At 51.0% G+C, this 26,261-nt stretch overlaps 4 protein-coding genes across 11 annotated transcripts in view; 2 read left to right on the forward strand and 2 right to left on the reverse strand.

Annotated features, from left to right (window-relative positions):
• Positions 1–4,425, reverse strand: CES3 (carboxylesterase 3). Its single transcript, XM_027119924.1, is given in 8 exon segments — positions 1–3,020; positions 3,123–3,192; positions 3,353–3,370; positions 3,404–3,535; positions 4,203–4,225; positions 4,227–4,317; positions 4,320–4,341; positions 4,384–4,425. Coding segments are annotated over 8 exon segments (681 nt in total). The 3' UTR covers positions 1–2,737.
• Positions 4,348–24,803, reverse strand: CES2 (carboxylesterase 2). Of its 8 annotated transcripts, none has more exons than XR_003435472.1 (15): positions 24,437–24,797; positions 24,030–24,257; positions 18,670–18,874; positions 17,613–17,754; positions 16,815–16,948; positions 16,476–16,734; positions 15,938–16,036; positions 15,527–15,667; positions 15,333–15,413; positions 14,960–15,104; positions 14,398–14,535; positions 13,341–13,413; positions 12,715–12,897; positions 6,125–6,237; positions 4,831–4,920 (listed from the first exon to the last, which is right to left on the reverse strand). XR_003435472.1 is itself a non-coding variant. In XM_027119661.1 (14 exons), exons 1-14 carry the CDS (start codon positions 24,792–24,794, stop codon positions 4,821–4,823), a joined length of 2,286 nt encoding a protein of 761 aa, XP_026975462.1. In that variant the 5' UTR covers positions 24,795–24,797; the 3' UTR covers positions 4,348–4,820. The 8 variants fall into 8 exon arrangements, 5 of the variants coding, with proteins under 5 accessions (XP_026975462.1, XP_026975463.1, XP_026975464.1 ...); XR_003435471.1 differs by lacking the exon at positions 4,831–4,920 and adding an exon at positions 9,823–10,158 and having other exon boundaries at positions 5,742–6,237; XM_027119661.1 differs by lacking the exon at positions 6,125–6,237 and having other exon boundaries at positions 4,348–4,920.
• CDH16 (cadherin 16) overlaps positions 22,996–26,261 on the forward strand; it is a 25,325-nt gene continuing 22,059 nt past the window's right edge. Inside the window, exon 1 of the mRNA XM_027119655.1 lies at positions 22,996–23,000. The gene's annotated coding sequence lies outside the window, so the exon portion shown is untranslated. The remainder of the gene's footprint in view (positions 23,001–26,261) is intronic.
• Positions 25,338–26,261, forward strand: part of CIAO2B (cytosolic iron-sulfur assembly component 2B) — a 1,962-nt gene continuing 1,038 nt past the window's right edge. Inside the window, exons 1-3 of the mRNA XM_027119673.1 lie at positions 25,338–25,525; positions 25,686–25,765; positions 26,043–26,168. Coding sequence (XP_026975474.1) covers positions 25,384–25,525; positions 25,686–25,765; positions 26,043–26,168 — 348 coding nt within the window. The 5' untranslated portion in view covers positions 25,338–25,383. The remainder of the gene's footprint in view (positions 25,526–25,685; positions 25,766–26,042; positions 26,169–26,261) is intronic.

Raw genomic sequence — 26,261 nt, forward strand, 5'->3', positions numbered from 1 at the left:
ATGTAAATTATAAGATACATTTTATTAAAATGTAAATATAAATGTCCACACTCCCAGCTCTCTACCACCCATCCTCCCAGACGTCTAAATGTCCCTGCCCTGCTGCCCCCAGGAGAGGCTGAGCTGTTGGCCTGTCCCTCTGTGTGTGAGTATCTATGTCTGGCGCTGGGTACGTACATGCTTGCCTGTGTCTACTGGGAGCATCTACCAGTCCCTTGCCTGGTGGCTGGGTCCAGGTGTGCACATCTGATCCTGCAGTACCCCCTGGTGCTCACACACAGTGCTCACAGGACCCTTCCTGTCACCCTGCCACGGAGAGGCTCCCTGAGTCTACCAGTCCCTGCCCTGCAGGGCCTGTTCCGTCTGAGTTTGTGGGTGCCCCTGGCTTGCTCCCCTGAGCTCTGTGGCTGCTGGGTCCTGGGGCAGGGCCATCGGTGGATGGAGGATGCCCTGGCCGGCAGGGGGGGGGAGTTCCGTGAGTAGTGGCCCAGGGAAAGGAGAATAGAGAGGCAAGAAGACTGGAATCCCAGGAGCACCCCTTGTCTGAGCACTCCCCCAAGCCACTGGGGCCGTGCCAGGCCATTCCCCTCCCTCCCCGTGAGGAGAAAATCCTAGAAGCTGGGGGGAGGAGGAGGAGAGGCAGGGAAAGTTGGCAGTGAGACAGGGTCTGAGGCCTCACCAGCAGGCTTGCCCAACCCCTCAGAGCCCTTTGGCAATGGTGACACCAAAGCTGGTGACGTCCCCCGCCCAACAACCCCTGCCTCCCCGTGGTTGCCAGGTGTGCTGCACCCTCAAGCCCGCAGGAAGAGGCCTGTCTGTGCATCCAGCATGGTCAAAACCGAGCCCTGATTCCCAGGCCAGTCCTGCCCGCCTCCACGCAGCCCCGGGAAGTCTTCCTTCTCCCACCTTTGTGTCCCCTTGGATACCAGGTCTGCCTGTCACTTCTATATCTAGAGCCCACCAGTGCCTTCCACCTACCCGGAAGCCCCCACTGACCCCCTCCCTGCTCTCCCTGTCCGCGCTCTCACCCACGACCTCCAACCTGTTCATGTCATCCCCGGGTTTCCAGTCGAGCCCACAAGGGCCCTCACAGTCTGGTCTTTGCTGGCCTCTCCAGATGTACAGAACTGTGTTTTCTCAGCACATCTCAACCTCCAGGCCTTTGTTCCTGCCGTTCCCTCTACCAGGAACACCCTTCCTCTTTGTTCCCATCCCTCGAACCTACTCTTCTGGCCTGTGCAACTTCTGCTTGTCCTTCAGGTCTCAGTTTAGATGTCCCCCCTCCCCTGTCCCAAGTCACAGCCGGTCTATGCCTCCTCACGCCTATAGCCCTTTGCATCCCGTCCCCGGTGACACACTGTGAATGGGGCCTGTTTAACCTGTCAGGCTCTCTTATCAGCTTGTGGGGGCAAGTTTCCTGGTGGAAAGAGGGGAGAAGAATAGGAGGCCTTCAAGGCCGGTATAAAGAACTTGAACTTGCCCCGGGGGCGACAGGGAGCTTTTGAGCAGAGGAATGGCAGGACTCAGAACTCCTCTGGTTTATGACTCTCTTTTCTGCCCCAGATAAACTTTCCCCAAACACAACTGGTCTCACCTGCAAGTGTTTTTCATGTAACCGTCAGCAGCCAGGAACTTAGTCAGACTGAGGAAGGGTACCTGTGGGACCAGAGTCGGCAGGATGGGATTCAGCGGGGGCAGGGGAAGTCATTGTGATATGTATTAAAATCCAGATTTCTCAAGGGAACGGTGCATTGATCCTCAAAAAAAGAAATGTGTGCCCCCCTACTCAAAAACCTCTGGCTGCTTCTTACCTGTTGTAGCCTGAGTGGGTAGACCTCGTCTACCTCGTGACAACAGCCTGACTGATGCACTAGTCCAGATGCCTCCCCCAACCTGTTCTCCTGTGTCCCGGTGGGTGCTCCGCGACCTGTGCCAAGCAGCCCAGAAGGTGATCTTCCCTAGCTGGAGCGGGAGGAAAGAGCCCAGGCAGGCCATAAAGGGGTGAGGTGCTGGCGCTGGGAAGCTTGCATCTCATGTCCAAGGGTCAGGGCTCTGGCCCTGCTGGACTCTGCTCTGCCTTGTACAAGGGCCAAGACTGGGCAGCACGGACAAAGGGACTTCCCTCAGCCCTAGTCAGAGGCCTGTGGGGCCTGAGATCTGTTCTCGGCTGGATCCCCTTATGCCTCAGGACTCCTCTGACTCCAGGTCTCTGCCGTCGGAGTCTGCCCACTCTTCTGGTCAGGGAGGACAACACCTGTGCAGAACTAAGCGGAGCTGTGGTGCCTAAAGGGCCTGGGTTCAAGTCCAGCAGTCACCGTTCTCACACTTTCTCAGTCTTTCACTCACTCACCAAGCATCCTCTGATTCCAAGTCCTGACTGATCCTACTATGGGAGATGCAGAGTGGGGTCAGGCTGATTTCCACACTCAGAGAGCTTCTCAGAGGAGGACAGAAACACTGACAATGACACTGACAATGCTAGCTTAGAGTGGGCTATGCTGTAATGGACACAGATAGGGCCAGGACCAGAGAAGGCAGGGAAGACTTCCTAGAGGAGGAGGGTCCTCTGGGGAGCTTGAGGTGCGAGCTGGACCTCGCCATGAAGCAAGTGGGAAGAAGGAGAAGTTTGGGCAAAGGCCCTGTAGATGGGAAGTAGGTGATATGTCAAAGGAGTCATGGAGGGGCTGATGCTTTAAGGGACATGACCACCCATCAGCCTGGTTTGGGTTAAAGTCTCTTAGCAGGGGTGAAGGAGGCTGCCTTGTTGGGATGTGGCCACCCCTCGGGTTGGCCCCCAGCCCAGAAGACCCAGGACCTGCCTCCGAGCTCCCCCTGGGCCTTCCTGCCCTTCTGCTTCTGCTGCCACTGCCCAATCTTGGTGGGAAGTGTCTCTGCCCAGAACTGCTGTCGGGCCTTCCTTAGCTTCTGGCTGACCTGTGGCACCAGGCTGATTTCCAGGTATTGCTCTGAACAGTTGAATGGGGGCCAAGGAGGCAGCCCCTTGCCATTGGGATCCCTGGCTGGGAGGAATGAATGAAGACAAAGGTCTCCTGTATTGCTCCCTGGGAGGCAGATCTGAGTAGTCTAGGCCGAAAGCCAGGCATGCCTCTTTGCTTACTCACCCTGTCCAGGAGAAGTGGGTCCACTGGGCCATCATGGTGAGGCTCAGCTCCTGCTCCTCCCCTGTGGCTTCTGGAAAGGTTATGAGAGGGACAGACCTGGATCAAGGTCACGTGGGTCCTGGAGGAGACTCAAGGGTCCCCTCTGATGACCTGAGACCTCTGTTCCTGCATGCCCCGTCCTACCCTGGTGGAGCCGGCAGCCTAAGGATCTTGTGTCTGTTCATCCTCACCCAGCATGGAGCTCTCATGCTGAAAGGACCCCCGAGGAAAGGACCTCCTTTCCATGAGGAAAGGACCCCCGAAGATGAAGGTCTTCTCAGCCCCATGATCAGCCCGCACCCAGGCCGGCTTGATCTTCGCAAAAGAACTGGGTCGATGCTGGAACTCATAGAAAAAGATGGAGACCCCAGAATCTGTGGAGAGATGGCTGGATGAGAAGTAGATACCCACAGCCTGATCAGGTCCTATCTTTGGTAAGCCAGGCTCATCATAACACCAATACAAGTAATAATAATGATGATGACAAAATGGTGAACAGCAAGCCTTTCCTGAGCGCTTGCTAGGTGTTGAGCACCATTCCATGTACTTTATGTGTCACTGTTCATTTTATCCTCATAAAAACCTATGGATTCGCTCATTATGTATTATTATTGCCATTTTACAAACAAGGAGACTGAGGCACAGAAGGGTTAGGTATCTGCCGGAGGTCACAAAGACAGGAACCTGGAGCTGTTCTAGGACTGTGTTAGAGATTAGCCATGAGGTTTGGAGGAAGCAAGACTTTTCTCCCAGGAGAAGGGCTGAAAGCAGAAGAAATCACTCATGAGTCAATTGAATCCCTGAGAATTGGTGATAAGTCCTGCTGGGTGACCTTTGGCAAGTCACTGCACCTCTCTGTGCCTTGGTTTTCTCCTCTGCAGAGTGCCCTGCCAGAGTCGCCTCTCATTGCTGTGACACTGCATCCCTGAGATGAAGTGGAGAGTGGGGGTAGCAGTGGAGCGTGGCACCATGTCACTTGTGATAACTCAGCTCCTGGGCCCAGGTGGGAAAGGTGGGACAGGTAGACAGGGATAGGCTTACCTTGGAGGTTTCTGGAAAAATTCAATGTTCATGACAACGTTGCTTATCAATTCCTGGAAGGCTTCTCATTTGGCTTGTCCATCTGAGCTGCTGCGTAGGTATTCATCTATAATGGTGGCATCACCTCAGTAGGCACATCCTGGGGCAAGAGGCCTGCTCAGGTCCCATAGCCACAGCAGACCCTCCCAAGAAGCTCCACACCCTCCTGCCTGGTCTGTCTCATGTCCCAGGGCTCATGTGCCAGGAGCTAGCCACTTGCTGCCCTTGGGGGTTCTAGATGGTGTCTGGGAGGGATAAGGTCAGATCTGGAGTAAAATGCTAGCTCTGCAATCACTGCTTGGCTGTGTGACCTCAGACAGGTTGCTGAGCCTCTCTGGAAGGTAGCTCCTCCCTGGAAGGTTGTTTGGCAGCCTATGTGAAGCACAGCATTCTGGCCTGGCGCACGTGCTCAGTTGAAGTTAACCAGGAAGTTAGTGAGAGAACAAATCATGGGCACTCCCCATGGCTCCAGAGAGCAGTGATGAGGTTGTGTGAATGAGGAGGGCTCTGGGGGGTCTCAAAGAAGGGAAATGAACATAGATTGAGCACCTCCTGGATACCAGCTCCTTGGTAGACTCTTCAAATGCAGCATCCAGTAACCTTCTTAAACAGCTCACATGGGTGGGATGTATCATCCCCATTTACAGGTGAAGAAATGGGCTCAGAGGGGTTAGGATAACTGTGGACAAGTAGCTAGGGTTGGGATTTGACCCCAGGTCCACCTGGTTTCACATCTGACAATGCAATCTTAATAGCTGAAGCTCTGGGATCAGACAACTGGCTCAAGCTCTGCCTCTGCCCTTTACCCATCATGAGACCTGGAGCCTCAGTTTCCTCATCTGTAAAATAAGGATAATGAAAGTCCCTACTTCACAGGGTTGTAATGAGGATCAAAGGAGATGAATGCCTGTCCCAGTGCTCAGCACAACATAGTTCCTGGCAGAGAGTATGTGCTCATTAAGGGGAAGTCTAGGGCTTCCCTGGTGGCGCAGTGGTTGAGGGTCCACCTGCCGATGCAGGGGACACGGGTTCGTGCCCCAGTCCGGGAAGCTCCCACATGCCGCAGAGCGGCTGGGCCCGTGAGCCATGGCCTCTGAGCCTGCGCGTCCGGAGCCTGTGCTCTACAGCGGGAGAGGCCACAACAGTGAGATGCCCGCGTACCGCAAAAAAAAACAAACAAAAAAAACCAAAAACCAATTGTGTTTCTATACACTAGCAATGAACAATCTGAAGATGATATTAAGAAAACCATTCCGTTTACAATAGCATCAAAAAGAATAGAATACTTAGGAATAAATTTAATAAGGGAAGTTCAAGACTGTACATTAAAAACTAGAAAACATAATTGAGAGAAATTAAAGAAGACGTAACTAAATGGAAAGATGTTCCATGTTCATGGGTTAGAAGACTTAATATTGTTAAAATGGTAATACTTCCCAAACTGATCTATACATTCAGTGTGATCCCTATGAGAATCTCAGCTGCTTTTTTTTTTTTTTCAGAAATGAACAAGCCGATCATAATTCACTTGGAAATGCAAGGGACCCAGAATAGCCAAACAATTATTATGGATTGATATGTGTCTCCACATAAAATATATGTGGAGTCATAACCCCCAGTACCTCAGAACGTGACCTTATTTAAAGATAAGGCCGTTAGTCAAATTAAGATGATTACAGAGGTGGGCCCTAGTCTAATATGCCTGGTGTCCTTGTAAAAGGGGGAAATTTGGACACAGAGACAGACGGGTCAGAGGGAAGACAATGTGAAGCCAGAGGGAGAATGCCATCTATAAGCCAAGGAATGTGTGAGGCTACCAGAAACTAGGAAAGAGGCATGGATTCTCTCACACAGCTCTCAGAAGGAACCAACCCTGCTAACACCTTGATTTCAGACTTGTAGCCTCTAGGATTGTGAGACAATTAACTTCTCTTGTTTAAGTCACCCAGACTGTGGTCCTTTGTTATGGCAACTCTGGCAAAATAATACAGCAACCCTGAAAAAGAAGAACAAAGCTGGGGAATTCACACTTCCCAATTTCAAAACTTACTACAAAACTACAGTAATCAAGATAGTGTGGTAGTAACATAAGGATAGACATAAAAATTAACAGAGTAGAACTGAAAGCCCAGAAACAAGTTCCTTCATTCATGACCAATTGATTTTCAGTAAGGGCACCAAGACAGTTCAATAAGTAAAGAATAGGTTTTTTTCAACAAAAGATGCAGGGACAGCTGGATAACCACATGCAAAAGAATCCCTAATTCATACCATATACAAAAATTAACTTCAGATGAATGTAATTCATTCATGTAACAGCTAAAACTATAAAATTCTTAGAAGAAATCATAGAGGTAAATCTTTATGACCTTGGATTAAGCAATCATTTTTTAGATATGACACAAAAAGGCCAAGCAACAAAAGAAAAAATAAATTAAACCTCATCAAAATAAAGAATTTTTTGTGTTGCAAAGGTTACTGTCAGCAAAGTGAAAAGACAACCCACAGAATGGGAAAAATAGTTGCAAATCATATATTGGATAAGAGACTTGTATCTAGAATATACGTAAATCTTTACCACTCAACAATAAAAAGGCAAATAATCCAAATGGTCAAAAGATTTCAGAAGACATTTCTCCAAAGGAGATATAAAAAGGGCCAATAAGCGCATGAAAAGATGTTCACTAGTTTAGTCACTAGGGACGTGCAACTCAAAACCACAATGAGATATCACTTCACACCCATTGGGATGACTACAATCAAAACAAAAGATATTAACAAGCATCGGCAAGGATGTGGAGTGATTGAAATCCTCACACACTGCTGGTGGGAACGTAAAATGGTGCAGCTACTTTGGAAAACAGTTCAGCAGTTCCTGAAATGATGAAACAAAGAGTTGCTATATGACCCAGAGTTTCCATTCCTAAGTATCTAACCAAGAGAAATTAAGTCATATGTTTGCACAAAAACTGGTACATAAATGTTCTTAGTAGGGGAATCCATAAGAGCCAAAAATGTGGAAACAACCCAACTGCCTATCAACTGATGGATGGATAAACAAAATGCGGTATATCCATACAGTAGACTATTCAGCCACAGAAAGGAATGAAGTACTGATATCTGTTACAACATACATGAACCTTGAAAACATTATATTAGATGAAAGGAGTCATACACAAAAAACCATATACTGGGATTTCCCTGGTGGTCCAGTGGGTAAGACTCTGAGCCCCCAATGCAGGGGGGCCCAGTTCCATCCCTGCTTGGGGAACTAGATTCTACATGCATGCCACAACTAAGAGTTTGCATGCCGCAACTAAAAGATCCCGCATGCCGCAACTAAGACCTGGCACAGCCAAAGTAAATAAACAGTATTTAAAAACCAAACAACTCCCCCCAGAAAAAACCCAAAACCCATATATTGTGTGATTCTATTCTATGAAATGTCCAGAATAGGCAAATCCATAGATTTGACAAAGTAGATGCGCGATTATCAGGGGCTCGGGGGGGTGGTGCGGGGAGGGATGGGAAGTGACTGCTAATGGGCACCGGCTTGTTTTGGGTGATGCTGATGCAAATGTTCTGGAATAAGATAGTGGTGATGGTTGCACAACTTTGTGAATATACTAAAAACCACTGAACTGTACACTTTAAAGGGGTAAATGTTATGGTATGTAAATTACCTTAAACAAAAAAGTTGAGATTTGGGCTTCCCTGGTGGTGCAGTGGTTACGAGTCTGCCTGCCAATGCAGGGGACACGGGTTCGATCCCTGGTCCGGGACGATCCCACATTGCGCAGAGCAACTGGGCCCGTGTGCCACAACTGCTGAGCCTGCGCTCTGGAGTCCGCGAGCCGCGGGTGCTGAAGCCCCCCGCGCCTGGAGCCCGTGCTCCGCAACGAGAGGCCACTGCATTGAGAGGCCTGCGCACCGCAACGAAGAGTGGCCCCTGCTCGCCGCAGCTAGAGAAAGCCCGCACACAGCCACGAAGACCCAACGCAGCCAAAAATAAATAAATTTATATTTTTTAAAAAAGTTGACATTTAAAAATTGTGGTCTGCAAATGCTGGTAAAGTTGCAATGAAACTTGTAGGCTCCAGGGACTTCCCTGGCGGTCCAGTGGTTAGGACTCCGCGCTTCCACTGCAAGGGGCATGGGTTTGATCCCCGGCTGGGGAACTAAGATCCTGCAAGCCGTGCAGTACTTCCAAAACAAAACAAGACACCTGTAGACTTTGCTGGTGGCAGTTTAAATCGGCAGAGCAGTTTCAGAAAGTGTTACGCCAATGGCGACATGTAAGAAATGGAGAGGTCTCCATAAGGTATATGAGTTACTTTCCATGGCTAAAGCTTTCATCATGGATATTTAGTAAACAGCTAGTTGGCTGAAAAATGTACAGTTTATGGAAATTCACATAACATACAATAAAGCATTATAAAGTATACAATTCAGTGGCATTTAGTGTGTTTGCAATTTTGTGTAACTACCGCATCTCCCTAGTTACAAAACTCTTTCACTTCCCCAGCAATACACCCTGTACCCATTAAGTAGTCACTCTCCATTCCCACCCCTACCCCCCTCACCTCACACACCAATACCCCCATCCCCTGATGACCTGATAACCATTAATCTGCTCTCTGCCTCTATGGATTTACCTATCCTGGATGTATCACATAAAAGCAGTCATACGATATGTGACCTTTTGTGTCTGGCTTCTTTCACTTAGCACCATGTTTTTGAGGTTCATCTAAGTTGCAGCACATATCAGTACTTCATTCCTTTTTCATGGCCGAATAATATTTCACTGTGGCTGCACCACAATTTTTTTATCCATTCATTCATTGAAGGGCATTTGGGTTGTTTCTACCTTTTGACTATTATGAATAATACTGCTATAAACATTTATTTATACATTTCTCTGTGGTCCTATGTTTTCATTTCTCTTGACTGTATAGCTAGGAATGGAATTGCTGGTCATATGGTAATTCTGTGTTTCATGTTCTGAAAAACAAACAAGCTCTTTTCCACAGTGGTTGGATGATGCCGTTATAGAGCCTCAGCACCTTGGGCCTGAGCAGCTCTGCCAAGGGGCCCGAGGACTGAGGATACCCAGGGTGTATGTTGGGGGTGACTCTCAGGTAGGCCTGCTCTCTTGGAGGACCCTCAAATGACAGGGCAGAAGCAGGGCACTACCCTCCAGTGGCCCTGAGACCCGGGGTAGGGATGATGGAGGAAAGGGGGCAGGAAGACTGCTATTAACAACTCGAATCCCATTCCAAATGCAGGGAAGATGTGACTTAAGAGCCAGACCTCCTGCACTCAAATCCTGGCTCTGCCCAGTGGCAGCTGTGTGACCTAATACAAGTTACTTCACAGCTCTGGGCCTAGTTTTGTCATCCATAAAACAGTGATGATAACAGGAACCAACCTCATAGGGTTAAAGTGAGGTTACATTGTGAAAACACGAGGCGAGAAACCAGAGCCAATGGGAGCCTGTTCTTGTGTCAGGACAGGGTCTCTCAGGGTGTCTGTCTCTCTGCTGGCTTGGGAGACTCCCACTCCAAGGCGGGGCAGGACTTACCTCTGGGCCTCAGTGTCAGGAACATGGCTGGCCGGGAGTGGGAGGTGGGGGGATGGGTGGAGAGTATGAGGCGCTGGCAAATATTTGCTGATTCCAACAGTTGGATGTGCTGATTCAATGAAGGACAGGGTGAGGGTCATGCCTGGACTAGGTGCCAGATCCTCTCCTGGGGTTCCCGCTGGCACCTCGAGTTGGAGAGCCTGAGGATCAAACTTCTGCCAGAAATAACCAGTGCAGCTTCCTCAATCCTCTTTGGAAGCCTCCCTGGTGGGGCTGTTCCCTCTCCCATAACCTTGACACATAGGTACATTCAGGGCCTCATGAGAAAGAGGGAGACTGAGAAAGAGAGAGAGAGAGGCAGGTAACCAACCACAACGAGATGCCACTACATACCCATTAAATTAATCAAATGTAAAAGCCTGATAAGACCAAGTGTTGGCAAGGGTCTGGAACAATTGGACCCCACCTATATGGCCAGTGGGCGTGCAGAAATGGAACAGTCAATTTGGAAGACAGTTTGGCACCTTCTTTAAAAGTTAAGCATACACTCTCCATATGACCCTGCGATTCCACTCTTAGCTATTTACTATTTACAAAACGAAAGCATACGTCCACACAAGGACTTATCTGAAAATGTTCATAGCAACTTTATTGAAAATAGCCAAAAAATAGAAATCACTCAGATATCCATCAATGGATGAATGGATAAAATGTGGCATGTCATATATGGAATACTATTCAGCAAGAAAAGAGAACTACTAGTTGAATCTCAAAAACATTATGCTAAGAGACAGAAGCTGGTAAAAGAATGATTTCATTTCTATGACATTTTAGAAAAGGCAAACTATAGCAACAGAAAGCGATTTAGTGGTTGTGAGGGACCAGGGTCAGGGCAGTGCAAAGTGGCGTAAAGGAACTTTTTTTTTTTTTTAAGATTTTTTTTTTTGATGTGGATCATTTTTAAAGTCTTTATTGAATTTGTTACAATATTGCCTCTATTTTATGTTTTGGCTTTTTGGCCACGAGGCATGTGGGATCCCAGCTCCCCGACCAGGGATCGAACCCACACCCCCCGCATCAGAAGGCGAAGTCCTAACAACTGGACCGCTAGGGAAGTCCCTAAAGGAACTTTTCTGAGCAATGGATGCATCCTAAAACTTGATGTGATGGTGGTTGTATGTCTTATACATTTATCCCAATTTATCAAACTGTACACCTAAAATGGGTGAATTTGATTGTATGTAAATTATTCCACAATAAAGCTGTTAAAAAAATAAGATTAACTAAAACTAGTCCTAAAAACTAGTTCTGGGAATCCACTTTTGGGAAGTATACTGTGCATATGCAGTACTGAAAAACAGAGGCATGCATGCCATAGGTGCTCAATAAATGCTTTCAGGATGCGGGGGTGGGGGGTTGGGGGTTGGGGGGAGCATTAGCACCAGGCAGTGTTCTTTGGAAGGAAAGCTCCTTCCGGCTCCAGAGTTGGTCATCTCAAGCTTAAGGTTATGCTAGTCTGCCATCTGGTGGCCATAGTTGGCAATGCAGGAATCTCCAGCCTTCAAGCCCAACTTCAGGAGGCTCTATGGTGGGGCAGAAAGAAGGGGGACCTTCCTCCTGGGAAACCTGGTGCCCAGAGGGTCAGAGATAGGGAGTCCTGGATCTATGAGAAGAGGGATACAGCTTCTTAATAATAGAGAGAAAGTGCTTTGGTGGCACAAACAGCAGAGTGAACATAATTGGTACCTCTACATGTTGAGATAAAATGTAAGATAGGGTTTTTTTGTGGGCGGGAGATGGTGCAGGGGGAATAAAAATTTGGGGAAAACAATGAGATAAGTAGGAAAACTAATCACGTGGATACCCACAGTGAATTGGTGAGTTGGGCGATGCTCAGCAGAGGGGGTGGGGGAGGGGGGCAGGGTAGCAAGGGGAATTCTAAAAGGCAAGAGGAGACCTCCCTGGATGAAGAGGCCCTTGGGAGCCAGCCGACAAGAGTCTCTTCCCCTAGATATGCCTGGATCTTCTGATCCCTCAATCCTACTTCCAGGAAACATCCCACAGATAAACATCTCCATGGATGTGCTACAGTCATGTAAAGCTTGGGCCCTACAGTGTCTGCAGAACCACTGAGAATGGAGACAAACTTCCCGAGGCAGTGACTGAGGAACCTGCCTGCTTCTCCTGGCCAGTGGGCAGCTGGTTCAGGCTCCAGGGACCCATGGACAAGCCCACTCTGAGTTCCTACAAAAAATGGGGTCAGTTACCTCCGTGGGACACTGATAAGTGAATGAGTAGGTTGTTTAAATGTCAATGATAGATGACACTTAATCTAGGGGGACAATGAGTGGGGACAGGGACATTTACATTCTTAGTAGTTGGGAGCCTCAGTGGGGCTGAGATCTCAGAGCTCCCAGGCTCCTGGTATCCAGGTTTCCTATTGGCCATTTACAGATGGAAAGCATGGGGGCCTCGCTGAGAGCCAAGTGTGGGCGACATGCCCCAAAGCACCTTCCTTCAGAGGGAGAGGAGAAAGAGGGTGGGGCAGGAGTGGAGGTGAGGAAGGGAGGATAGGGCCCAGGGCCCAGTGGGGTGTTGAGGAAGGTAAACTTCCATTGGGGTTCGCTCATCCAGCTTCCTGGGAGGGTTTATGGATTGTGTCTAACAAGAGAGGACCCATGGCAGGCTTGGGAACTAACATCATGCAGTAGGTTCTTCAGTGTTTGCTGGATGGATGGATGGGTAGACGAATGAATGAATGAATGAATGGCTATGTGAATGAAGGAAAAAACTACTGGCTCCTCACTGGGTGTGTGTGGGCACATCCAGCAGACCCCCACCTACACTCAAGCCCACCCCTCCACCCCCCTCCCCCCAGAAGCAGGCAGTTACAGTTCTGTGTGCTTCTCCTTGGCCTCCATTAGCTCCCGTATCTTCTGGGGTAGGATCTTCGTCCAGAACTGCAGCCTGTGGGCCTTCAGGGCTCGGCCCACTGCAGGCTGCGTGTTCAGCTGCATGTACTGCTCCTCCTGGTTGAACACAGGCCAGTGGGGCAGACCCTCGCCGTTGGGGTTCCTGTAGACATGCCCTCCCGTGGGGCAGTGTGAAGGTCACTCTGGGCCCTACCCAGCCCAGACAGAGCACCGTGACTGGGGTCAGGCAAGGCAGCCAAACAAGCTTGGGGAATGGGGGTGGGGTTCCAGAAGGAGGAAAGAAACTACCTCCCACCAGAGCGTCAGCTCCGCAGGGGAAGGGCGGCCTCTGTCCCTTCCTGATAGAGGGAGGCTCTGCAGATAACAGCACTGTCACCCCCCATCCAGGTCACCCCAAGATGGAATGAGTGTCCAGCACCCATAAGGCCCCTTTCTGTCCAGGAGGGTCCTGGAGCTGGGGAGGGGGCTGCCATGCAATTAAGGACACATCCGCTAATGAAGTCACCACAGACAAGGGGAGCCCAGGATGGGCTCAAGCCCTGCCCTCCCCACCGTGGAGGTTAAAGTAGGAGTGTGACATCTCACCCATTTCGAGCAAAGTTGGCCCAATACTTCATCATCTTCCTGCTCAGCAGCTCCTCCTCCTCAGTGAGTTGCACTACAGAGCAAGAGGACAAGGGTCCAGGTCAGGGCAACTCCAGTCCGGCATGTGGGTCATTCCCCCTCACCCCATCCCAGGCTCCTCCCTGCCATCCCAAGGCCTGGCTCTCTGCCCGCTCCCCAGGCCCTCTCCTTGCCCAAACCCCATATATTCATCTCGGCCTCTGGCTGACCCAACACTGGGCTCATCCCTGACCCAGAAGGCTCCCTTCTTCTGAAAGCAGAAGGTCATTTAAGAAATAAATATGGGGCTTCCCTGGTGGCGCAGTGGTTGAGAGTCCGCCTGCCGATGCAGGGGACACGGGTTCGTGCCCCGGTCCGGGAAGATCCCACATGCTGCAGAGCGGCTGGGCCCGTGAGCCATGGCTGCTGAGCCTGCGCGTCCGGAGCCTGTGCTCCGCAACGGAGAGGCCACAACAGTGAGAGGCCCATGTACCGCAAAAAAAAAAAAAAAAAAAAAAAAGAAAGAAATATGAAAAAGAAAGAAAGCAAGGAAGGAAGGAATGAAGGAAGGGAAGGAAAGAAAGAGAGAGAGAAAGGAAGGAAGAAAGAAAGAAAGGAGGGAGGGAGGAAAGAAAAGAAAGAAAAAAAGGAAGGAAGAGAGAGAGAGAGAGAGAGAGAGAGAGAGAGAGAGAGAGAGAGAGAGGGAGGAAGGGAGGAAGGGAGGAAGGAAGGAAGGAAGGAAGGAAGAAAGAAAGAGGCCTTTCAAACACCCCCTCTGCACCCATGCCAGAAGCCCAAGGTCAGGATGGGGAGAGGTGGAGGGAGCACGGGTTCCAGTCTGAAGAATGCTACACTCCAATTCAAGCTCAATCTTTCTAGCTGTCACGTCTTGGACACCTGATCCCCTCCTCCCGCTGAGCCTCAGTTTCCTCGTCCGTACAGTGAGGGCAATCACCCTCACTCAGGGTCTTAGCCAATGTCCCATCCCACATCCTGGGAATGAGGAGCCTCTGAGAGACCCCCACCTAGGAAGACTCACTGTGGCTGCTCCCGAAAGGACTTCTGAAGATGAAGTGAACCTCATCTCCATGGTCTGCCCTCACATAGCTCGGCCTGAAATCCCTGAAGAAGCTCGGCTGATGCTGGAACTCGTAGAAGTAGACAGGGGCATAGGAACCTGGGGAGGTGCGGAAGACGGGCCGTGACCTGGCAGCCCCTCACCTGGAGCTTTCTTGCATCACCCATGGTGATGACATAGCTAAGTCCAAAGCTGGTTGGAATCTGGACAATGGGGTGGAGGAGCCCCAGGCTGGAGCAAGGGCAGTGGGAAGGGCCTGGGTTCAAATTGTGGCCTTGGAACTTCCTAGGCTATGGTTTTAGGCAAGTCACTGAAGGTCACTGAACCTGGTTCCTCCTCTGTAAAATGGGGTAAATGTCTGTATCTTAGACTAGCCATGAGGATTTACCACGATGAAGGATATCAAGTGCCGGGCACCAATAAATAGACATGGTCTAGGTTTTGGACACCAGTAGACCTCATCTGGCACCTGCAGCTCTGAGTGGCCCCCTAGCCAGTCTGGCCTTAGTGCAGATGTACTCACACTGCAACTTTGCTACTTGGAGTGCAGGGATCACGAAGATGCAGTCCCCCAGGATCTCATGGAACTGGATTCGGAGGGTCTGGGGGTCCTCACTGTCCCCTATGTACTCCTCCATCAACAGGTCACCAAACTCAGGCGGCATCATCTGCGCCAGGGGATCAGGAAGAGGTAGGTTAGGCAGGCTGGCGGGGCCGGGACGCAGCAGAGGCAGGACCGGGAGACGGATCCTGGGATGGGATAGGGAATCGGGGAAAGGGGCCAAGCTCTGGGTGAGGGGTGCTGCATGCACAGGATATCTGGGGGCTGGGTTTCCCGTGCCTTGGGAGAGGAAAGGAGCCCCCTCCCCATGTGGGCAGGTCCCCAGGAACCTCACCATCATTTTTGATATTTTCTGCAAGTCATCCTTTATGGTCTCTCTGTCCATTTCCTTCTGGGCGTCAGAATTGTTCATGAACTGGGTGGTGGGGGAGTCGAGTTGGAGATAGGATGGGCCTGGAGCTACGAAGCCCCGAGGCCTTCCCCCTGGATGGGCTCCCCCGCACCTGGAGGCTTGGGAGTGGGCCTCACCGAGGGGAGGATCCAACTGTACTCATCGCTGTTTACACCAATGATGCTGGGGACAGGGTGCAAGTCAGCAGAGGCCAGCAGCTCCTGGGGGTGCTTGGGCAGGAAGATCCCGTCCACCAGGCCAGGGATGATGCTGAAGGGCTAAGGGACACTCAAGGTCAGGTTGCAGACAATTTCTGATGCCGCAGACATCTTCCACCCCTTCTTGGCTCGTCCCAGAAGGCTCACACCCACCCCAGCAGGTCCTATACCTGCCTCAGCATGGCCTGGCCTCGATTTCCCATCCAGGGCTGTGAGGACACCAAGGTGAGGAGCTACAGTAACTTGCCCAGGGAGGATGAAGGGCACCCAGGCTTGCCTGCCCCACACCTACTGGACCCTTCCCTCCACAGCCATGTCCATCAGTCAAACCTTGCTGATGGCCAGAATCTCCTCTTCACTCTTGTGCCGCAGGCAGTCCACCAGGGCCTCTGAGTCAACCTGGCCACAGGCAGACAGGTTGGCCACCACCTGTAAAGAGACCAGGCAGCGGCTGGCTCATGCTTCCAGGTAGGGGAGAGAGGTTTGCCCAGTGCCCCAGTTGGAGGCAGGTGTACCCCAAATCTCACAGAGTATTGTGAATGGATTCCTACAGTTTTGAAATTGTTCCAACTTCCCTGATGCTCAGAGGACTCTGTCAGGGGGTCCATCCCACCTGCCTAGATGGTCCTGCCTATGATGGGGGCCCCCAGCGCAGCAGTCTTGTGGGCCACAGAATGCACTCAGCCTCTGCACTGACAGAGGTCTGTGAATTCTGACCCTTGAACAATCCCCACATAGGTGGCTGTTTCCAAGGTCCTCTGATGGCAGGGGAGTCCTTGTTATCCCCATTTAACAGACAGAGTAATGGAGGCTGAGAGGTAAGAGATGGGGCAGCAGGTCTGGGCTTCCCACGGTTGGGGGCACTCACTGTGGAGACCACGTCAGATGAGTTGGCAGTGAAGTTGGGCAGCAGGGCCACGCCACTCTCCATGATGGCACAGTGGAAGAGTCCTTTGGACATGGGGGACACAACATGCAAAGACACGCTCATGCCACCCGCAGACGTGCCAAAAATGGTGACATGGTCAGGGTCGCCTCCAAAGTAGATGATATTCTGCTGGACCCAGCGTAGTGCGGCCACTTGATCCAGGTAGCCCCAGTTGCCAGTTGCGTGTTTGTCTCCAGTGCTGAGAGGTGGCAGGGATGAGGGTCATGGGAGTGTCCTGGCTCCATCAGCCTGCGTTGCCGAGCCCAGCCCCAGTCTCACCTGAAGAAGCCCAGCAAACCCAGGCGGTACTGGATAACGACCACCACCACGTCCTCGAAGGCCGCCAGAGCAGAGCCGTCATACGTGGAAGCCATGCCCATGACAAAGCCACCACCGTGGATCCACACCATCACCTGGCGAATCCAAGGCACAGACACCATATGGCTCCCACCAAGGCCAAACCCCATCAGCGCTGCTACCTAAACTAACCACCACTTTTGCTCTGTCCTCCTAGCCACACGGACAGAACTCCAGCAAGACAAAGTGGTGTCTTCACGACGTAGGCTGAAGGCAACCCAAGTTCTATCAGGAAAACCGGGCCTCCCACACTTTGGGGCCCGTCCCACATACCGAAGCCCGGCTCCATTTCTCCCAGAACCCTCTCTGACATGGAAAGAAAAGGGATGTCTCTCTGATCACCCCACATGCATGCACATTAATTACAAGTGTGCTCTATTCTCATTGGCCCAACAGATAATCCATGGCTGGGGTCTCCGGCCACCGCAAAGTGCATCCCTCAGCACCTGAGTGGGTCCTGGGTATGAGTTGGTTGGGTATAGGTCCTGGGTCCCTACCAGGGCCACAGTTTCTGACGTCTGGGAGCAGCCAGGGTTCTGTGACCCTGTGCCCAGGCATCAGCCACCCATGCTGCGTAAGAAATACTCTCTTGGATCTGATAGTAAGAAGCTTCTTAACAGGGTCCACACTGCAGTGGGGCCCAGGCTGATCTTGTTCTTTTCAATCTTCTGCAGAAGAAATGTCCTCCCACCCCTTAGCCAGCTGTGGCCTGGCACTCACAGGCAGCTTAGAGCCCTCATGGGAATGGGCAGGTGTGTAGATGTTGAGGTACAGGCAGTCTTCAGACATGGAGGTAGAAGGCAGGGTCACATTCAATAGTTTCAGAGTCATTCTTTTCACGCTAGCGAAGTCCTGCAGACACCTGGTGACCGTGGCAGGCAGTCAGTCCTGGGGCCATGCTGTGGCCATAACCAGATCCTGGGCCCAGATATGCTCCCAACTACCCTTAGTCCCACTTCCTCTGATACCTCACTCACGTGTGATCCCTCCCTAAAGCCCCTTTGCACCAAGCTACAGGCCACAGCCTCTGGGGAAGCTGGGATGGAGCCTAGTCTTCCAGGAGGCCTCAAGCTTATGAGGGCCTTGGATATCAATCCTCCTGAGGTTGAGAAATCTTGACTCTGGAGGGTCTCTATGAGAACGATTGGTTGCATGTGCTGACATTCACCACCATATCACTGTACTCAGGCAGACCTGGAACAGGGGAGTAGCCTGTATACACGTGCTGCCAAAAGGAATGGATTAATTTCTCATGAGAACGGCAGTGGGACATCCCTCATCCCAAGTCAGACTCTCAGGGAACCTCATCACTCCCACAGTTTCCAGTTTCAAGAACATATACACGCCCCTTGGTCAATGGCATCTGGCCCTGTCGGTTGGCACAGTGACTGTGCAGAGTGGGGTCTTCTGCTCCTCAGGGATCTACAGTGTCTGCTGCTAGAGTCAGGAGCTCCTACGAGGTTCAAACCTCTCCCAGAGATACCTCCTCTGGTGGCAGAGATCACCTGCCACAACCAGAACCTAGGGAGTTGTGTGTCTCTGCTTGTCCCTTCAGCTTGTGGAGCTAATGCTCTGAGTGCTAAGCCCTCAGTCTGGGAAAGTTACTTCACCCTTCCAAGCCCCTGCATGCTTATCAGAAAAATGCATGTGAAAATCCACCAAACTCAGAGGGAAAACTGGCTGTTTTGAAATGACATGAAATGACAACTGCAGCCTGGCCCAGAGCTCAGAGTACCCTCTATCCCAGGGCTTAGAGTTCCCTGGACCCCCTGCTTACTTGGCTGGGTGGGAGGTCCCATCCTTTATACCACTCCAAGATTCCGGGGGCTCCGGGGGCGCAAACCGCAACAGCCCTAGAGGTGGCTTGGCGAAGGGAATTCCCAAGAAGGTGTGGATCCCCACATCAGTGTTCTTCACATGGACGAGGCTCCCCCGCACCTGGCCCGTGTGCGTGGTCCGCACGGGGCTGGCAGAGTCCTGGCCTGTGGGCAGAGAGATGGACATCAGGGTTGGGTCTCCCCATTTAGCCGCCCTCCCAGACTGTTGATGTTGCCACCTCCTTCCTGTCCTCAGCTCAGCTCAAGGGACACTGAGCTTTACAGATTTCCTGCCTGTAACTCTGCGCCCCCCACCCGCAACTGCCTTCACTGCCCCAGCCTTTTCCACCATGCTCACTGAGGCTCCTTGGGGCTCGGCACCATGGTTTAGTCCCATAGTTTAGCCTCAAACAAATAGTCACAAATGAGCTTGATGGAGTGAGAGTGTCCTTTCTGCTCACTGTGTGCCAGGTCCTAGGAGGCAGTAGGAGAACTGTGGGAATCGGACAGACAAGATTCCTGTCCTTAAGGATCTCACACTCTAGGTGGCAAGAATGACATAAAGAAAGTATCCTCCAAACAAAGAGTGATAGTATGAGGAGAACTACAAAGAGAAGGGCAGCTGTGTCTAGAACATAAAAAGCACAGTCTGCTCTGCTATGGGGATCAGGGAGGCAGGAAGAGATTGAAAGTCCCCTAACAGAGAAAAAGCTGATATTATTATTTTTGGTTTTTTAATTAATTAATTTATTTTTTGCTGTGTTGGGTCTTTGTTGCTGTGCGCGGGCTTTCTCTAGTTGCGGCGAGCGGGGGCTACTCTTCATTGCGGTGCACGGGCTTCTCATTGCGGTGGCTTCTCTTGTTGCAGAGCACGGGCTCTGGGTGCACGGGCTTCAGTAGTTGTGGCTCGCGGGTTCTAGAGTGCAGACTCAGTAGTTGTGGCACACGGGCTTACTTGCTCTATGGCATGTGGGATCTTCCTGGACCAGGGGTCGAACCCGTGTCCCCTGCATTGGCAGGCGGATTCTTAAGCACTGCGCCACCAGGGAAGCCCAGAGCTGATATTCTTAATAGATAAAGAATTTCTATAAATGAATAAGAAATATGCCAGCTACGCATATTTGGTGAAAGAATATGTTCAGACAGAATAAGGAATACCAGTAAACGGCTCTTACACAAATGAGGAGATGTTCATCTCACTCATGCTAAGAGAAATGCACATTGAAATCTGACTGTGATGTCAACAACTTATTTTGTCACAGAAAGCAAGACAATCAGACATTGTATGTTTTCTGTTGGAAGTCCACTGCACCACATATGAAGTAGTCTTGTCCCCAAACAAAACAAAGCAAAACCTAAAATCTGAATCTGATCAAGCCTCTGGAATATAAATACAAGTTTACAGGCATACAGGAGACAGAGAAACAGTTAAAAGACACCCTAGGGATGTAATCAGCAAGACCCAAACTCTGTTATATGTGGAATCTAAAAGAAATGATACAAATGAACTTATTTACAAAATAGTGACTCACAGACATAGAAAACAAACTTATGGTTACCAAAGGGACAAAGGGGGGAGGGATAAATTAGGATTTTGGGATTAACACAAACACAGTACTATATATAAAATAACCAACAAGGACCTATTGTATAGCACAGGGAGTTATACTCAATATCTTGTAATAATCTATAAGGGAAAACATTCTGAATATATAATATATATAACTGAACCACTTTACTGTACGCCTGAAACTAACACAACATTATAAATCAACTATACTTCAGGAAAAACAAAAACAAAAACAAAAAAACCCTCAAACTCTGGGATACTCTCCAGAACAAACTGGTTTCTTCAACACAGCAACAAAATTACAAGAAAAATAAAAGAGAGGCAGAGGAGGAATCTGAAGATTGAAAGAGACTCATGAAATACTTCAAAAAGATAGATAATAATAAATATTGGAAAGGATGTGGAAAAACTGGAACCTTTGTATATTGCCGGTGGGAAGGGAGAATGGTGCAGGTGCTTTGGAAAACACCCTGGCAGTTTTTCAAAAGGTTAAACATAGGACTTCCCTGGTGGCGCAGTGGTTAAGAATCCGCCTCCCAACGCAGGGGACACGGGTTCGAGCCCTGGTCCGGGAAGATCCCACATGCCGCAGAGCAACTAAGCCCGTGCACCACAACTACTGAGCCCGTATGCCACAACTACTGAAGCCCGTGCACGTAGAGCCTGTGCTCCACAACAAGAGAAGCCACTGCACCGCAACGAAGAGTAGCCCCTGTTCGCCACAACTAGAGAAAGCTCGCGCGCAGCAACGAAGACCCAACACAGCCAAAAATTAATTAATTAATTAATTAATTTAAAAAAGGTTAAATATAGAGTTACCACAGACCCAGCAATCCCACTCCTAGGTATAAACCCAAGAGAATTGAAAACATATGTCCACAAAAAAACTTGTGTATGAGTGTTCATAGCAGGATTATTTATAATAGCCAAAAAGTGGAAACAATCCAAACGTCCATCAACTGATAAATGGATTGATAAGATGTACCATATCTATACAATGGAATATTATTCAGCAATAAAAAGAAGTAACGAACATGCTACAATACGGATGAACCTTGAAAATACGCTAAGTGAAAAAAGCCAGTCACAAAGGGCCACATATTGGATTATTTCATTTATACTTCCAGAATTGGTGTATTCATAGAGACAGAAATGTTGGGGAAAGGGGAATTGATGTGGTAAACTCTGTGAATATACTAAATACCACTTTAAATGGGTAAAAGTTATGCCATGTGAATTATATCTCAAATCTGTTATTAAAAAAGCACATCTACTAATGTTTAAAGTAAGAACCTTGTTTAAATCATGGTTTTTAAGAAGTCATAAATATCATGAGATAATATGAAATAAGAATATTTGACTAGATGTTTCATTACATTAAGAAATTATGAGAGACATATATTTCTTCTTTTAGTAGGACATGATAAAAAAAATTACAGGTGAGGGGCTTCCCTGGTGGCACAGTGGTTGAGAGTCTGCCTGCCGATGCAGGGGACATGGGTTCATGCCCCGGTCCGGGAAGATCCCACATGCCGCAGAGCGGCTGGGCCCATGAGCCATGGCTGCTGAGCCTGCGGTCCGGAGCCTGTGCTCCGCAATGGGAGACGCCACAACAGTGAGAGGCCCGCGTACCGCAAAAAAAAAAAAAAAATTACAGGTGATATGATGTCTGGGATTTGCTTCAAATAATGGTGCAAAGGAGAGGTGATAATCCAGACAAAACTAAGTTGCCCAGGTCTTGATAACTGTTAAAGGTAGATCACGGTACACTGAGTTTGTTATTCTTGCTACCTCAGATGAGGAGACCTGCAGTGCTGTGTGACCTCGGGCAGTTCTGACCCTCTCTGTGCCTCAGGGCGCAGGGAGGTATCCAGTCAGGCTCCCAATTCCCCTGGTGTTACCTCCACTGGCTCCCACCTCCCTGGCGCCTTTCCTCCTGCAGGCTCAGGCTCTGCTTCTGCAGAATTTGGCAGATTTGAGCCTGGTTTCATAATAAAAAGTAAAAAAAAAAGAAAGAAAACAAAAAAAAACATCCTTATGGAACTATATTACCCTACACCCATTAGATTAACGTGGATGAATGCACCTGACGACACCTGGTGTGGGTGAGGCCGGAGTTAGCAGCTATTCACATGCTCCACAGAGGGCAACTGAACAATGCCTTTCCAAGTCAGAAGACTCATCCTTCTCCCGAGGAACACGCTGTCTACCTAAGTCCTTTGTGGGATGTAACGTCTGCCCATGTAATTCACTGCCTCCACCGACCTTTAATGCTTGATGTTTGTTATAGCAAAAGACAAAATCTGCTAAAATGTTCCTGAGCAGAGGCTAGTTACATCAAGGATGCTTCCTCCTTGAAGAGAAGCCCTTTCATTAAACAGTATGAATAAGTTCTACCATGTGGGCATGTGGAGAGGTCACTCCCTGTGTCAGGAAGTGGAAAAGCCAGGGACCAAAAAGGGAGGCAATGTGTGACCATTTGGGTGAAAACCAAGAATGCATGCACACATCCATTCTTGGGTAAACTCCTGGTTAGTGTGTGGAAGGCCCTGGGGACCTAGATGGTCCCTGCCTATAAGCCAGGACTGGGTGGGAAAGGAGAGGGTCAGACCCATCATCTGTGCTTGCCAGTTCTTCTTTTCTGAAAGTAGGTCCCATCCAACATAGCAACATTTTTAGAAAGAGGCATCAGCGAGGCCTCGCAGATCGTGGCGCTGGAAGGTTCCAGTGACCTCTTAGAGCCTGGTGAGCAAGGGGTAAGGGCAGAAGCACGATGGGTTGGGCCTCGGGGTAGTCCTGAGTGTGGACGCTACCCAGGCAGATTCGACTGGGAAGGGAGAGGATAATCAGGTCCCACAGGCAGAGCCCGTTTGGATTAGAGGATCACGCCCTTCAAGAGGAGCGCAGGGGACTTCCCTAGTGGCCCAGTGGTTAAGACTCCACACTCCCAAGGCGGGGGGTGTGGGTTCGATCCCTGGTCAGGGATCTAGATCCCACATGCTGCAACTAAAAGATCCCATGTGCTGCAACTAAAGATCCCGCATGCTGCAAGGAAGATCCTGCACTCGGCAATGAAGATCCAGCATGCTGCAACTAAGACCTGGCGCAGCCAAATAAATAAATTTTTTTTTTTTTAAAAGAGGGGGCACAGGAGCTGGAGCTGTGCCCAGGTGCCGTGCCCACATAGTGTAAGCTATAAAGGCTACCAGTAAGGGCTGGCACAAAGAGAGATCACCTTTGCCCCGGAGGTCAAGACCTGCCCTCATTCGGGGTGGGTGCATGGGGTGAAGAGAAGCACGTTTAAGTCTGTCTGATAGTAGGATGTGGTGGCTGGGGGATGGGGGTTTCTGTAGGCTTAGCCAGTAACCTTGCCCAGGGCTCCTGTGGAGAGGGGCTCAGTGGGTGTCAGGACACCCCTCTGGCCAAGGGCAGAGCCAAATGGTGGCGGGAAGGTATAATTATTGTTGTTATTACCCCCGTCAGCACCAGTTCCACCACAAACACTCGCAGGGAAATGTCCCGAATAACTCCCCAGCCCCGGCGATGCTCAGAGCCCCTAGGGCCTGCTTGCGCCTTGGGGTAGTGCGACTTGGGGCAGCCCAAACTCTCTCTGCGCCTCAGGGGGCGCAGAGATGGCGTCGTATCCCTCACATGTTTCTGGTGCTGGAACTCTCCACCGGCTCCCACCTCCCGGACGCCTTTCCTTCCGCAGCCTCAGGTCCTGCCTCTGCAGAATTTGGCAAATCCTACCCCAGTACCTGCCGCCCCGCGTCGGAGCCTCACCCTGGCCCGGGACAAGGAGAAGCAGGACCCCGAAGGCCACGGCTCTCAGCCGCTTGCGAAGTCGGTCCAGCTGCATCGTGGGCTCACAGGTCTTTTTTGCACTACCGACGGACATGCTGCTTTTCACCAGGAGGCTGCGCAGGGACGCATCCAGCCGTCGACGATTGAGTGTCTCGCCCAGGCCTGGACTTTGTACTGGGAAGGGAGTAGGCGGGGAAAGACGGGTTTGGCAGGAAAGCAGGACAGAACGGGTAAAGGCCAGGGGCAGGTACGGGCTAGCACAGCCGCTTCCCCTCTGTCCTCTTGGGCCTCCTCCGCAGGGACCTTGAGGCTTCTGCAGCCCCTCCGCAATACCAAGAACCCTCTCCACAAACCTGCGTTCACTGTCCTTATAGTCACAGGCCCGACAAGTGTGTTCCGAGGGGGAGAGAGAGGGAGCAATAATCTGTGATTGGGGAAACCAGGAGAGCTTCCTTGACGAGGTGCACGATCAGGATTCCCATAGACAGATAAATAAAAACGACCTTCGTTCAGAGTGAAAGGAACCGCCCGAGTAAAGGCAGGGAAGTCTGACGGCCCTTCATTCCAAAAACTCCTCCTTGCTTTCGGGGATCGATTTCCTGGGTCCGCCTTCATTCCCCTATTGTCCCTGGTCTGAGGGTCTCTGTGGGCCCTCCTCCCTACTCGGCAAAGGCCGGCCTTCTGAAACGCACACCTGACTGTGGCACTCATCTTAAGGACACCCTCAACCCCACCCCGTGTCTTTCCCTGTCCCCACCTCCCGTCAAAATCGAGGTCACGGTCCTTTATCCATTGGACAAACATTTGAAGAACGTCTTTAGGGCCGCACGCTGGGAACCGGGAGAGCACTCCCAGGCCCAAGGTGCAGCGGGGGCTGCAGGTGCGTCACTGGGAAGTTCGGAAACGCAGTGAACCGTGCCAGGACAGAGGCAACTCTGGGCGCCCGCCCAGCCTAAGGGGCAGGCCTCTCGGAGGAAGTGATGCCTGACGGTACGCCTGGCTCAATCTCAAGACGGGTCTATAGTGCCCCAGCCTTGGCCTGCGCCGCCAGGCACCCTCCCGGTTCGCACACCGTGGTCCCTTCTCTGTGTCTTTGTTGGAGCGCTCGGCATTTTCTCGGATCCGCGTAGAGAGCGCGCGGAGGCAGCCGCCCCACCCAAACCGCAGGCGGCATACCAGCAGGGCCGGGTGTCCCTCGCGTTACCCCGTCGCCACGCCACGCCACGCCCCCTTCCCGTTCCCCGGAAATGCACCGTAGGAGCGGAAGCGCCCGCCTGCAGTTGCCGGCAGCAGTTCCGCGATGGTGGGCGGCGGCGGGATGGGGGGCGGCCTCCTCGAGAACGCTAACCCCCTCATCTACGAGCGCTCTGGGGAGCGGCCAGTGACCGCGGGCGAGGAGGACGAGCAGGTTCCAGACAGCATCGACGCGCGCGAGATCTTCGATATCCGCCGCTGCCGGGCGCGGGCGGGTTCGCGGGGGCCTGGGAGGTGGTGGGATGAAATGATGTCCAGTAGTCGGTGGAGCTGTAGTAGGGCCGGGCAATCCCGGAGGGGGGTTCTGAGTGGGCAGAGGCGCAGAGTCCCCTTTCCTTCACTTGCCACATCTGATTCGCTCCATCAATGACCCGGAGCATCCACTGACGCTGGAAGAATTGAACGTAGTAGAGCAAGTCCGGGTTCAGGTGAGTCACTCGCAGCGTCCAGGGGAGCGACTTGCTCGGGAGAGTCAGAAGGGCTCAGCTGTGCACCAGGGGCCTGGTGTTCTCTCAGCTCACGGACTCCTCAGGGGATCTTTGGAACGGTGTGTGTGTGTGTGTGTGTGTGTGTGTGTGTGCCCATTTTATGGATGAGGAGACTGAGACGCATACTGATTAGATGACTTACCTGAAGCAACAAACTAAGAAGAGGGTCAATGGGCTGGACGGGCCATGACTCCTAACATCCCACCTCTCCAACCAGGTGAGCGACCCGGAAAGCACAGTGGCCGTGGCCTTCACACCCACCATTCCGCACTGCAGTATGGCCACACTTATTGGCCTGTCCATCAAAGTCAAGCTTCTGCGATCCCTTCCCCAGCGTTTCAAGGTAAGGTGGAACTGAGCCCTGGGGGTGGGGCAGGCATGAGTGTCTGCTACTGAGGAGGACATGGAGAGCATGAACTTGAACATCAGAGTGAGA

Source organism: Aethalodelphis obliquidens, unplaced genomic scaffold (genome assembly GCF_003676395.1).
Source record: "Aethalodelphis obliquidens isolate GAN/ISIS:26980383/991018 unplaced genomic scaffold, ASM367639v1 scaffold20, whole genome shotgun sequence".
In the NCBI taxonomy this organism is placed as follows: Eukaryota; Metazoa; Chordata; class Mammalia; order Artiodactyla; family Delphinidae; genus Aethalodelphis; species Aethalodelphis obliquidens.